The 14,447-nt window shown below is 46.8% G+C and overlaps 1 protein-coding gene and 1 pseudogene across 1 annotated transcript in view; one reads left to right on the forward strand and one right to left on the reverse strand.

The window, feature by feature from the left end:
* The window catches only part of CLPB (ClpB family mitochondrial disaggregase), a 140,458-nt gene that overhangs the window by 44,255 nt on the left and 81,756 nt on the right, over positions 1–14,447 (reverse strand). The window contains exon 6 of the mRNA XM_081797326.1: positions 4,060–4,157. Coding sequence (XP_081653452.1) covers positions 4,060–4,157 — 98 coding nt within the window. The remainder of the gene's footprint in view (positions 1–4,059; positions 4,158–14,447) is intronic.
* Positions 2,589–3,065, forward strand: LOC102727952 (large ribosomal subunit protein uL23 pseudogene; annotated as a pseudogene).

Genomic DNA, 14,447 nt, shown 5'->3' on the forward strand with positions numbered 1-14,447 from the left:
ACGTACAAATCAGTCTGTGGGTATCAGAGCTAAGAGCGCCTGCCTCTCCCCCATCCTCCTCTTCTAGGCGGCCAGCTCAGAGGACAGGGGCTGGGCTTCATCTACCTCTGAATCTTCTCAGGGGGCCCAAGGAAGCTACTGCACAGAGAATGCTGAGAAACTGAGCAAACTGACAGTAAGGAGAAAATCATTTAGGCCACTTAAGGTGACAGAGATTCTTAGATAAGTGATACATTTTAAAAGGCAGAATGAAATTAAAGATTAGGCTTATGGATAACTTGAAAATGGGAAAATTATCAAGAAATAATACTAAGCAGAGCACCTGGATGGCTCAGTCGGAAGAGCATGCAACTCTTGATATCAGGGTCATGAGTTCAAGCCCCCACACTGGGTGTAGAGATTACTAAAAAAATAACTTAAAAAAAAAAAAGACTATTAAGTGGAAACCCGCCCCCCCTCCAGATTCCAAATATGGAACTAGGATCATAACTCAAACACCTTCAGGGCCAAGTAGGAAATATAAATGTCTGACAGGCCAGCACATAATATAATAAGGAGTTGAGGGGCCTGTGGCTGGAGAATCCACACTCCCAACCGCCAAGGGGTCACATTTTTTAAATAAATTCTTGGGTGGCAAAATAAAATATGGCTGCCAGTTTGAGACTCCTGTATATACAGTAGGCTATCAATCAGGTTAAAAAAAAGAGGCCAACTATATATAGATAGATAGATAAGGTCCAGAAAAGGCAGATCTAATATCATAAAAAGAAATCCTCTCATTCATATCCCAATAGTTACTTATAACAACTTGACTTTCTGTAAGTCATCTGCTTTCTTTTCTTTTTTTTTTTAAAGATTTTATTTATTTATTTGAGAGAGAGAGAGATAGTGAGAGCAGGAACACAAGCAGGGGGAGTGGGAGTGGGAGAAGCAGGCTTCCCGCTGAGCAGGAAGCCCGCGACTCAGGGCTCGATCCCCGGACCCTGGGATCATGACCTGAGCTGAAAGCAGACGCTAAATGACTGAGCCACCCAGGTGCCCCAGTCATCTGCTTTCTTTCTTTCAGCTTCAGCTTCAGTTTTGTTTGTTTTTTTTTAAGATTTTATTTATTTATTTGACAGAGAGAGAGAGAGAGAACACAAGTAGGCAGAGTGGCAGGCAGAGGGAGAGGGAGAAGCAGGCCCCCCGCAGAGCAGGGAGCCGGACGTGGGGCTCGATCCCAGGACCCCAGGATCACGACCTGAGCCGAAGGCAGCCGCTTAACCGACTGAGCCACCCAGGCGCCCCTCAGCTTCAGTTTTCCTATCTGTAAAATGGAGGTAGTAAGAGCTGCTTCAAGGATTTGTTATAGGATTAGAAAAAATACAGAGAGCACCTGGCACAGCGCCTATTATTCACTCGGGCACTAGCCTTGTACTAACATGGCCAATATTAAGCCCCTCTAAGGCAGCCAAATTTAGTTAAGGGTCCCTCAGCAGCCCTAACCCCTCCACCTATGCTGGCACTAAGAGGCCTACCCTCTGTCATACCACTGAACACATCATGGGCTCTCTTGGCCAAGTCCAGGGTGTGCTCTCATGGGACAGCTATTGTGCCTGAGAGGGACGACAGGAGTGCAGTCCCTGAGGTTATCTGAAACATGTGTAGGGATTTCCTTAAGACACCTGAGGAAACTGACCTGACCTCGAGGGCTGCTCCCAGGGGTGGAAAATCTGAACAGAGAGGAAGGAAGTGCTTGCTCTCTAGGAACCTTCACTCTTGCTAGTCCCAAGCACTCCTCAGGATGTGCTGTGAAAGCCCATCTCCCTTCCTACCCTGCCACCTTCTTGGAAGAAACTACCACAAGATAGTTACTAAGGATCCCGGGGAGACAAACTGTATGGTTAATGCTGGTTGCCAGATATTTCCAGTTCTCCCCCTTCTGGGTACATGGTAGGATTCCTCTTCTTGGCCTCTTGTGATTGGGTGGGAACAAGGCATTAGTTCTGTCCAGTGAGTTGTGAGTGGAAGTAAAGGGTCTACTTCTAGACTGAGCATTTAACTACCGATGCAAGACCCTCCAGAGCATTCTTTTCCCTCTGGCCAGCAATCTGCAACATCCCAGAGGGTGGCTGTAATGCCAGTCTGGTCTCTGAGGGCCTATGATGAACAGAGACCATCATGGACAGGCTGCATGAAGCCAAAAATAAATCTTCACTATTTTATACCACTGAAATCCTGGGTTGTTACAACATAATCTGGTTTATTCTGACCAATACATAGATAATTGTATACTGAATGGAACCTTAGAAACCATTTTGTGCAATGTCTTCATTTCACAGAGGTAAACTGAGCTTCAGTGAAGGGAAACACTAGCTCCACGTCACCCAGTCAGTGAGTGGTGGTGTTGGGATCACAACCCATGTCTTGTCTGTCTCAGTCCAGTGACCTAAGTGCTCTTACTCAAGACATAGAATATATGACACTAGGTGGGACCTGTCATACTGAATCATCTCAAGGCACTTCCGCCGATGTGCCAAAAGAGACTCCATGATGATGGAAAGAGCAGAAGAGTGAGAGTCAGTAACCAAGTCTGCTCTTTCACGAAGATGGCGCCAAAACTGAAGAAGGAAGCCCCTGCCCCTCACAAAGCCAAAGCCAAAGCCAAAGCCAAGGCTTTTAAGGCCAAGAAAGCAGTGCTGAAAGACGTCCACAGTCACAAAGAAAAGAAGATCCGCATGTCACCTATATTCCCACGGCCCAAGACACTGCGTCTCTGAAGGCAGCCCAAATATCCTCCAAAGAGTGCCCCCAGGAGAAACAAACTTGACCACTGTGCCATCATCAAGTTCACCCTGACTACCGAGTCAGCCATGAAGAAAATAGAAGACAACAACACACTTGTGTTCATTGTGGATGTCAAGGCCACCAAGCACCAGATCAAACAGGCTGTGAAGAAGCTCTAGGACATTGATGTGGCCAAGGTCAACACCCTGATCAGGCCTGATGGAGAGAAGAAGGCGTATGTTCAATTGGCTCCTGCCTATGATGCTTTGGATGTTGCCAATGAAACTGGGATTATCTAAACTGAGTCCAGCTGGCTAAATCTAAATTTTTTACCATAAAAAGAAAACAAACAAATAAAAAAAGAAAATGAGTCTTTCAGTTCTAGTCCTACCATTGAACCTACTACATGACCTTGTATTCAAGTCTATTAGTTTCTGTTTTGACACTAAAGCACTCTGGGGCCAAAGGCAAGCCATGTCACATCCCTGGGCTCCAGTTTCCTCAGGAGTAAGACGAGTCCACTGATTTAGGCTTCAGAGATTTGAAACGTGTGCCCCGCAGAAGGACCCCCACAGAAGCTGCCTGGGAGAGAAGGGCTAGGCCAGGTGGCTGTGGCGCTGGCCCACCTCTCAGCTTTAGTTTCCTCTGACTTATTTGTTTAGGCTTTGGTAAGATTTCCCACCATAGGACTTGATGATTTCTGAGGTCCCCGGCAGCTCTGAGATTTGTGATACTAGTTCTTGGATTCTGCCCAGTAGTTCCTGAGGGATAGCGCGGTGGCTGGGAAGAGCAGAAGGCAGCCTGCATTTAGGGAGTTCAAAAGTTTGGTTGAGAAGATCAATTTATGATGGAGATTTTTTGGGCTTAGACTGTACCAGGCTCTCTGCAGTATGTGTGGAAGGGAGGGGTGAGGGAATGATTCTGGAAGGAGTGATGATGGGAAAGGATTGCCTGTGAGGTTAAAGAATATGTGAGGCCTGGGGTAACAGTACTTGGGCTAAAGATTTCGTCTAACTATCCCTGGTCCTATGAAAAGGAGCTAGAAGGCCCATTACCTCAAAAACTGAATTTGAAGATTAGTCCTCAGAAGTCAGAAGTGGCTCAGGCCTCTGCCTGGTCATGACAGGGGCAGCTTCCTATTCTTGATGAGATTGGGGGCTAGATTTGTATTTAAACAGACAATAATCATCTAAGGAGAAGTGGCTTTGGTATGGAGCCAGACATAATTTAATGAGTGAAAGATTAAATGCAGCACGGAGTGCCCACAGGCCTTCTCCTTTCTCTGAGACTTACCTTTGCCTCAGAAGTCCTCAGAAGCTTCATCACCTCCCCTTCTCGGGCATAATCCAAGGGTGTGTGTCCCATTTCATTCCTCTGCAGGGGGTTGGCTCCTGGCAAGAAGAGAAATAGTCAAACACTGTATGAATGGTCAGTGGGGCCTCAGCCTTCCCTCAGAGGTGACTTGGGCCCTGATTTCAGAGGAACGAATTCCCATGGAAACAGGGAGCAACAAAACCTAAGAGATTGTAGAATGGTGTGAAAAACATGTCAAGGTACTCTGAGAGGACAGTCCTTAGTTCTCTGACAGACAGGTCAGGGTGTCGGGGTTCCTACACATACACGCACACATGTGCAGAAACATACCACCCACACTACTACTTACACAAAGATGCGTTATATACACATAGGTGTGTTGTACACAAATACACACACACCCCCCAAATACACACAGCTATCCTACCACCAATGCATCAGTCATTAAAATGCCCCTATGATCAAGCTCATTTGCATACAGATGAATATTCATTAATAAAATCATATAAAAGGGTTCCTTTCTAAAGCACAGAATATCCGAAAAAAGGTAAAATAGCCCCCCTTTTTTCTGCTCTCTGCTCCGCTCTCTCTCCTTTAATGCTTTTTTACCTTGGTATTTCCTGCCTACCAGAGTTAGCAGAGTCCTCTGGAAGGGAGTAGACATCACCAGGAACCTGGCTATGGTAGCCCCAAGGTTTGATGCTCTTACCAATGCTAACTGTTGGTGAGTATGTGCATGTGGGCAGGCATTTCTTCCAATCATTAGTTCCTGTGATTTGAGGACAAAGAACTTGGAGTATGATAAAAAGAAGGGGCTCGCCCAGGCCATACATCTACTTTCTTTCTGCGTTCTGGCAGCTGACGAGCCTATGTATCAAGTGTCTACTTGGTGCAATGTCCTGGCAGATTTGGAGGAAAGGCTCCCCTGACCTCCACATTGTTAGAATCTCCTTCTCAAAGCTCAGGTCTGAACACCTCACTCCCCTCTTCAAAAACTATACATTCCATTCAGTTTGGCAAACCTTGAATGTGTAGGGCTTGAGACACAGAAGACACAGAAGAATCAGATCTGGCCTGGCCCCCGGTCTCCCTGCTTTGAGAGAAGAAACCTAAGAAAGTTGTGCCTTGAACAGAGCAGATGCTCAAGAACTAGGTACTAAACGGAACATTCCTTGATCTTTCTTGCTAAGGAAGTATAGTCTAAAAGTAAAGAAGGGTTAAGACTCAGTCCCTGCCATAAGGATATAGTGGGCTGGCTAGGAACACTAAATATGCAGGCAAACGCACATCAGCATGGGGCCTGGCTCAAGGTGGGTGTCTAGCTACTGTTTGCTGATGGGCTATAAAACTCAGCATTTCTCATTCCTAGGCTGTGGAAACATTTGTTCCAGGATATAAAACTATTCCTACTGAAGCTCTCTGCTTCTTAAAGGTCTATAAATTTATCACCAATTGTAAGCATTTATTAAGCATTTACACGTGGCTGTCTGCCTGGGCTGCAGAGGAACAGGTGTGGGAGGAGGAGGGAGTGGGGCAGAGAGCAAGAAGTAGGATCCAGGCCAAGGACACTTATTATCAATGAGAAAAATTAATCTTTTATACATGATCCTATTTTCTAATAGGAATTTGAAATAAAATATTTATATTCTTTTTTATTGATATAATTCACATACCATAAAATCCAACCTTTTAAAGTGTATAATTCAGTGGTTTTAAATATACTTACAGGGTTGTACAACCATCACCACTGATTCCAGATCATTTTCTTTTTTTTTTTTTCCAAGATTTTATTTATTTATTTGACAGAGAGAGAGATAGCGAGAGCAGGAACACAAGCAGGGGGAGTGGGAGAGGGAGAAGCAGGCTTCCCGCCAAGCAAGGAGCCCAACACGGGACTCGATCCCAGGACCCTGGGATCATGACCTGAACCGAAGGCAGACGCTTAACGACTGAGCCACCCAGGCACCCTCTAGATCATTTTCATAACCTTGAAAAGAAACCCCATAACCATTCCCCCTAAACCCAGCAACCATTAGTCTACTTTCTGTTCCTATAGATTTGCCTATACTTGACATTTATATAAATGGAAACATACAATATACGGCCTTTTCTGTCTGGCTTCTTTCAGCATGTTCTCAAGGTTCACTGATGTTGTAGTAGGTGTCATTCATGCTGCAACATGAAAGCAGGAATGCCGCATTCCTTTTCATGGATGAATAAAGCTCCATTCTGTGGATAGGCCACATTTTGTTTAGCCATTCATCAGTTGATGGGCATTTGGGTTGTTTCTCCCTTTGGCTATTGTGAACAATGCTGCTATGAACGTATGTGTACAAGTCTTTGCGTGGAGTGTTTTCACATCTCTTGGCTATAAATCTAGCAGTGGTGATGATAGGGGCTGCAGGTATTTACTGAGCACTGACTATGTGCCAGACACTGAGCTCTGAACTTCATGTACACTGTATCACTTAAACCTTGCAACCACTGTTGAGAGGGAGAAATTAAAATCCCCAGGCTACAGACATGAAAACTGGGGCCCAGGAAAGTGAACCAACTAGCCCAAGGTCACAAAGCTAATTATCTGCTTGAACCAGGAGTCAAACCCATCGCCAGGTTTTCTCAACTCCAATTCTCCACACTCCCACGGGGCAGCCATGACACAGCCCTACTGAAATATCCTTCCCTGGCTTTTCAGCACTTACAGGATAAAGTGCCACCTCCCTGGTAAGAAGGGTATCTGTGTTCTTCCTAACTAGGAGGCAAGTCCTTAGGGGCTCTGTTGGAGTCTCATTCTTTCAATTCTATTGGCGGTGACTGGGTGCTTTGTATCTGCAGGGCTCTGTATGCAGGCTGATGGGGGATTGGCAAAACCAAGGAACAGTCTTCTTTTTTGTATTTCTTTTTTTTTTTTAAAGATTTTATTTATTTGTTTGACAGACAGCGAGAGAGGGAACACAAGCAGAGAGAGTGGGACAGGGGGAGTGGGAGAGGGAGAGGGAGAAGCAGGCTTCCCGCTGAGCAGGGAGCCCGACGCGGGTCTCAATCCCAGGACCCCGGGATCATGACCTGAGCCGAAGGCAGCCACTTAACCGACTGAGCCCCCCAGGTGCCCCTCTTTTTTGTATTTCTTGACCATTCTGTAGCAACTGATACCTTGGCCACTCTCCTTTGAGTTCTATAAAACCATTTTTTCAGGTTTTCCTCACACCCCTGTGATCATCTCTTGTGCAGACTTCTCTTCCTGTCTTTAAGATTAGGTGCTACCTAGAGTTTGCATCAAGGCACAATTCCAGCTTTCCAGAAGCTAATGGGGATGAGAGGTGACCAAACAACTACAACTTGGGCCGAATGTGTCAGTGTGCTGAAGGAGGGACAGACAGTACTGTGGGGGCCCAGGAAGGAATGGAGTACTAAGGGGCTTGTTCACCTGGTTTGGCCTTACCAGCCCATCCCTGGTCCCTCTGGTGCTCAACACTGAGGGGCTCCACAAGGCTGAGGGCCAGTGGCAGATGGCATCCTCCCCTTCCCCCCAAGTTCCTAGATCATGGCTAGGGCTGAAAGGGACCTACAATTTAGCAGTGGAAAGGCCTCCTTTCTTAGGCAGCCTCAAGGGGAACTCAGTCGCTAGATATGGGCTGGAGTAAAAGGGGGATCCATAAGGAGAGACCTATAGAAGGGAAAGACAAGAGGAGCGAAGAGAAGAGAAATGGAAGAGAAGGGGAGGGAGGAGAGGAAGGGAAAGTGAGAGAGAAGACAGTGGGAGAAAGAACAGAGGGTGAGATTAGCTGCGTCAAACAAGTGCTGTCAGTGATCTATATTTGCTTACAGAATGAAAAATGTGTGCCATAAACATTGGCCACTGAGTAATTTCTAGTAGGAGTTGTGTCACTTCTCATAAAGGATGGGATGGGGACAGGTAGGACATCTCTGCACCTGGGCCAGCCAGCACAGGGATGCCTTTTAAAGCAGTGTTGGGCCTATCTCTAGCTCAGGAGGCTCTCGGTCAGTCCCCACCCCAGCCACTCCTGAGGGGGTTAGCCAGCCGGTTTCCCCAAGGTTCTGCAGCCTCAGGGCAGCACTTCTGCTCCCACTTTAGGAAGGCTGAGTGGGGGCACCATGGAAAATGTTCATCTAATATTAGGCCCCCAGCCCCACACCCTTGCTCTGATGCTCTGACTTGACTAATTGCTGTAATAATTGATAGAACCTGACTTCTACAACTGATCGATTTCACCTCCACGACCAACGGCCACAAGCCATTATACTCCAATAAATAACCACACTGGGTCTCACCCGCCTGCCCTCTCCGGGGGCATCAGGATAGCCCGTGCCCTGGCCTGACCTCCCCTTGTCTCCCACCCAGGGCCCCTCCGGGCCGAGCAGCTGGTCTAGAGGGTCAGGCCTCTGGGAGCAAGTGAGAGGGCCGAATGGAGGTGGGGAGTGCTAATCGCAGGCCATCCGTCACCTCCCACTGGCTGTCTGGGGCTGGGGCCAACACCTGGAGCACCCCAGGCAGTATAGTGCAGGACCCCTCCTCTCCTCTCCCTGCTCCAGATTAGTGTGTCCCAGCTTATAATATTTGATAAATAGCAGACTGGCTTCCTGGCAGCACGGCTGCGGCTGTGCCTGCCCGCTACAGCTGTGGAAGGTCACTCATTGGGGAAATATGTTTCTGTCAGTGGTATTGAAAAAAGTTTAGTGGAGTGACAGGCCTCAATTTTTCAAATTTTATTAACTCCATCCTCTTAACCATTTGTCTTGAATTCCTTCAGATTCTGGGGGACCTGTCAATAGGGCTTGGGTCAGGAAAGTAAGGTGTGTGTGTGGGGGGGTGGTATGGGCTGGTCCTGGCTGGTACCAGTGGCTGGCTTGGGTCTCATCATGTAAAGCAGTGGAAACGATGTTGGTAGGACAGAAGGCTGGCCCACTGGGATCCAAGGAACCCCCTGCTCTTCTCTGGCATAGTGCCTGCCTTTGGTGTGACACAATCATAGATTTCCTGAGTGGAAAAACACCTTAATGGTGAGCTCTTCCAATTCCCTAAGAAGAGACGCCCCTCTACTGAAACAGGTGGTCTCACCCTGGCTCCCCTGAATGTGCCCAGAACCTAGCCCCGAGCTCATGGTTCTCCAAGGGGTTCCCCCCACTAAACCAAGGACAGAACTCAGTTTCATATGAGTTCCAACCTCTCCCTTCAACCTCACTCCCACCTTGGTCTTCCGGCAAACACCTGTTCATCTTTAAAAACCTGGTTCAGGCTTCTCCAATAAACCTTCCTGGTTTCCCTCCCATTCCAGGTTTGGAATCACCGTTTGTGCTCCCACAGGCCCTTCTGCTTCTACCTTAGTGATCATTCTGCGTGGAAACAGTCTGTCTGCATCCAAGACTGAGAGCTCTTCGAAGTCAGGGATCATGTCTGATCCACTGCTATATCCTTGCTACCCAGCACAGGGCCTGGCACAGAACAGGTTTCACTAAGATTTACCAAATGAATGGATTTCTTTTCAGCGACTATCTTCTGAGGCCACACAAAACATGGCTGCTCTTCCGGCCTCAGAAGAGCCCTCTGACAGCAAGTGTGTGATCATGTCACTGACTCCTGTAGGCCAAAGCTCCTGGTCTCTTTTCTTGTCCCAAGACATCTCTCTGGGAAATAAGGTCAGGTCAGGCCCCAACATCCTCTAGGCTCTGTGGGCAGGAAGTGGGGAGGAAGTGGTGGGACAGACTGGCTCACTTGCCCATCCTTGGTGGAGGGCTGAAATTACAGTGGGGAGGCGGCTTGTTACTCCCTCCACCCTTGTCACTACCCGTTCTGGCCCTCTGCCTACCTCTGTGAATATCAAAGAAGATAACGCTAGCCTAAGAAGGCTTTAAAAAAACACAACAGTAACTACCCTATACAAATGGGTTAGGCTGTATTATTCATTAATACTGACATGCTCACACACTCCCCACTGCCCCCTACAGTTCTATCAGCCATACTGGCCTTCTAGTGATCCAGGTCTACAACCACTGAGTTTCCGTGACTCACCCCTTCCCCTACATGTAGTTGGCTCCCAGCCCTCTAAAAGAGCACTGGGTGGGGGAGCTTGCTGGGGTGGGGGTTACCACTCCCTGGCTGTGTGATCCAGGACGCTTTCTTCACTTCTCTGGTGGTAATGATTGCTGCCTTGCCTACCTCTAGGGGTTTTGTTTGGACTGAGTAAAATAAAAAGCTTGAAAATGATTGGTGGGGGAAAAAAGACTCTATAATGTTCTTTATAATAATGTTTATATTCACTCTTCCTTCCATTTTTACTGCTAGCTCCTTTACCACCTTCATCCTGATTTTCACTATTTCAATAGTTTGTTTACCCCCCATTTAGAAGTTTTTTGCTGAATATAAGGGAAATTTTTCCAATAATCAAAGATGTCTGTCAGTGTGGAGTGGCCTACTCTTTCTGGTTGTGAGTTCCCCACCAAGGAAGCATTCCTAGAAAGAATGACCACGTCAGAGAAACCACACGCCTTCCCTGTCTCCACACTATTGTTTGGGCCACTCTTCACGCCTGGAACCCCGCTCCTTATCTCCCTGACTACCCCTTGTTCAAGGTCCCTCCCTCTGGGAAGCCTCTACCACCCTCCAGCTCTCAATGCTCTCTGTCTGTCCATGGGCTCCTGTTGTCTTTCCAACACCCACCCTTTCCTGGGGGCCCATCCCTGTTTAGTCCTCACAGCTAGTATGCATGTAGCCCCTCAGAGGTCAGAGAGAGAAGAGACCTGTCCAGAATGCGGCGAGAGGCTGAGTTGAACCAGAAAGAGCCCCAGTTCCCTGATGTCTTGTCCTGAGCTATTTCCATAAATTGTACCAGTGAGCATTCTCAAGATACATACACACACATACCTGTGCACTTCTAGATCCGCCTCCCTTGTGACCAAAAACCTCTACCCAGCACTCACTACATGCCATATCCTGTGCTGACTCCTTCCATGTATTTCATTCTTAACAATTTGAAGAAAGCAGAAGAGGTATTATTTTTCCCATTTTCCAGACGATTTAACGGAGTCTGGCAGAAGAGCAAGATGAAAAGAGATAAGCTAACATTTGCTGGGTATAAGGCCTTTCTTTGTACATAGTGTCTGAATTATTCATCATACAAAGACTCAGAGAAAAGAGGCTCAGAGAGCTGAAGTAATTTGCCCATGGTCACCCAGCAGACAAACAGTAGAGCTGGAATTTAAAGCACAGATTTGTTACACTAGTCTTTCTTCTGTATTTGTTTGCAATTTTACATAATCAATTTTTTTTGTTGTTGTTTTTTAAAGAAGCCAGGTCTGGTTCTTCCACCACATAGTGCTACTTTCCAAAGACCTGATGACTCAAAAACAGGCAAATCATCTCTCTTCTTCCCTTCCAGTGTGCTGATATGCTCCAAAACCAAGATATAGGAGGATTTCTAGAGGTAGGTTTGAGATAGACAGTTTTGTAAGGGTACAAAATGGGGTTCCTTTTCCTCTCATTCAGGGCTTCCCCATCTGGGGACCAGGTGAATAGTGACCCACATTAACTGACATCCTAGAAGATCATCTCCAAGTCCTAACTCCCCAATGGACACAGTCAGTTGGGGTACCTTGCCTTCAGAGAGGGGTATATCTGAAGTTCATGGAACAGAGAGCTACTGCCTCATGACTGGATCCAGCCATTCCATTAAAAACCACTGAGTACTGATGCTGGGCCAAGTGCTGGGGACACAGTAGAATCAGACCGGTTCTTGCCTTTGGGCAAGACTCCCAGACTGATGGGAGACAGGATAGAAATAGTGACAATGCAGTGTGGTGGGGCGGACAAGGGGATGAGGATGATGACTCCCCTCCCCCCAATACAAGGGAGATACATACTGTGTAGCTGGGGAGATGGGAAGCCACAGCACCAGCCAGAGAAGAGCAGAGGTGTTACAGTGCATAAGCACTAAGGAAAAAGAGACTGGAGAAGCCTGGGGAAGGGAAGGTTAGAGCCCAAGATGGTCATGGAGACTGTGAGTGGGAGAGTGAGTGCTAGACCCAGGCCTTCTAGTCCAGGGCTCTTTCCACCTGCCCACAGTCTTGGGCCCCACCCCCAAGCTTTTAGTTCCAAGTGACCAGAAGGACTGGACCACACCAGCTGTCACTATTCTCTTCACTGGTGGCAAACTCCCGGAAACTTTCCCAGGCCACTCTAGCCTACATGGACCATTTCCTCCTTTGAACCCCTAGAACACTTAACTGATCACACACTTTTTATATACATATGTCTCATCTCCAGAATCAGATGTATTACTAAAGGGATGCCCTGTGAATATCCAGAGAAGGAAATGGTGATGGTCGCCAGGCAATGAGGATGGGGTCACAGAAACCAAGTCATGCCAGACTAACCTCATTCCCTTTCTTCATCAGGATTATCTGTTTGCTCAATCAGGTGCAGTCAGGGCAAATGTGGACTTCATCAGACATTTGATGGGATATCTCAGGACAACCTGAGGACATGATGGAGAATTGTGGGCTGGGTGCCAGTACAGTGTGGAAGGTTAGTATTAGTAGTGACTGGTGGACTAACCAGACCCAAGGGGAATGGAGTAACTAATGGATCATAGGTGACCTGGAAGGAAGTTTTGAGTGGCAGCAAATAGGGTTGGTCTTGTTTAGTATGTTTATCCTTGACAAAAATATCATAGGATGGTCTGTTCATCAAATCTGTAGGTGTCAGGTTAGGGTGGGAAGAGCCAGACACACCTGGTGGAAGGCTGACATTAAGAGCTGAAACAAATGAGATGAAAAGTAATGGAGATAGGGCACCTGGGTGGCTCAGTTGGTTAAGCGACTGCCTTCGGCTCAGGTCATGATCCTGGAGTCCCGGGATCGAGTCCCGCATCGGGCTCCCTGCTCAGCAGGGAGTCTGCTTCTCCCTCTGACCCTCCTCCCTCTCATGCTCTCTGTCTCTCATTCTCTCTTTCAAATAAATAAATAAAATCTTTAAAAAAAAAAAAAAGAAAGAAAAGTAATGGAGATAAATGGGAAGTTATGGGTTTTAGAAGAGAGACAAAGTAGAGATGGTTCTGGGAAGTGTGATCAAAATAGGAAAGGGTTGGGTGCCTGGCTGGCTCAAGTGGAAGAGCATGGGACTCCTGATCTCTGGGTTGTGAGTTCAAGCATTACCCTGGGTGTAGAGATTACTAAAAAAAAAAACATACTTTAAAAAAAATAGGAAAGGGTTGGTAAGCCACATGAGAATAATGGGTTAAGGAACTGGAGGTTCAGGATGGAGAAAAGATAGCTTAGAAGAACATGCCTGCATCTTCAGGTACTGGAAGGGCCAGCAGTGGAACAGGGATTAGAGTCATTCTACATAAGCCCCATGGTAAAGTTAAGAACGTTGGAAGCAGATTCTAGTTGAATATAAGAAATTTCTAACCATCATCCAAAGACAGATTCTGAGCAGCCTCAGGAACAAATGAGTTCCCCAGCACTGGGAGTGTTCAAGCACTGAGTGGATGACCATTTGGTAGATCTACTACTTACACCTCAGCTTATGGAGGTTTTTTTTCCAAGACTAATTGTTAATTTGTGTTTATTCATTCAGAGATACTTTTTGAGAACCTTTTATGTGTCTGGCATCAAGCTAGGTGCTAGGAACACAAAGGTGAGTAAGAAGACACTGTCCCAGCTCTTAAAGAGCTCCTGGTCCTGCTAGGAGAAGATGGGTAAGTTTATTTCAAGAGTATCTTGTGCCTCGATTACAGGCCTCAGCACAGGGAAGGCTGGCTTCAGCTTAGATTAAACCAGAGAGATCCTGTAGAAATCCAAACACATACTTGATTACTAAAGGCCATAGCTTAATCAAGCCAAATCACTTGCTTAAACCAACTACTGGCTGTGGGAACAGAAGTGTACACTGAAACACAATTTGTGAATTTTTGTGCATGATATTTTGCTCTTAGAGTCTGAGATTTGGTCTTTGGCTGGGCCTTGTTTATGTACCTACAGATTGTCTTACAAGTGGCTGTGATGTCAGGGTGAAGTGATTTAGCCAGCAGGGCTACCCAACTCTCCATTTCTTACCCACCCTATGGGGACTGCTTCAGCACAGACATAAACATGCTCCTGCCGTTACCTTATTGCACTCGTCACATGGGGAGGCTAGAAGGCTTGATTCAGGGATATGATTGGATTTTAAATCCCAGTCTCACAGGATTTTAATTACTGGTCTGGGGCAGCAGGGATAGGCGCTGGCTGCCTTTGGATGGAGGAGGTCGATACGCCACTCCACAACATATTGAGCCACAATGCCTGCAGACTCTATTGCTCTATTTAATCATCTTTTGCAAAATTTACAGTGGAACAGGAGGGATCAA

The sequence above is a fragment of the Leptonychotes weddellii genome, chromosome 11 (assembly GCF_054177405.1).
Source record: "Leptonychotes weddellii isolate Sample4059 chromosome 11, ASM5417740v2, whole genome shotgun sequence".
NCBI classification, from domain to species: domain Eukaryota; kingdom Metazoa; phylum Chordata; class Mammalia; order Carnivora; family Phocidae; genus Leptonychotes; species Leptonychotes weddellii.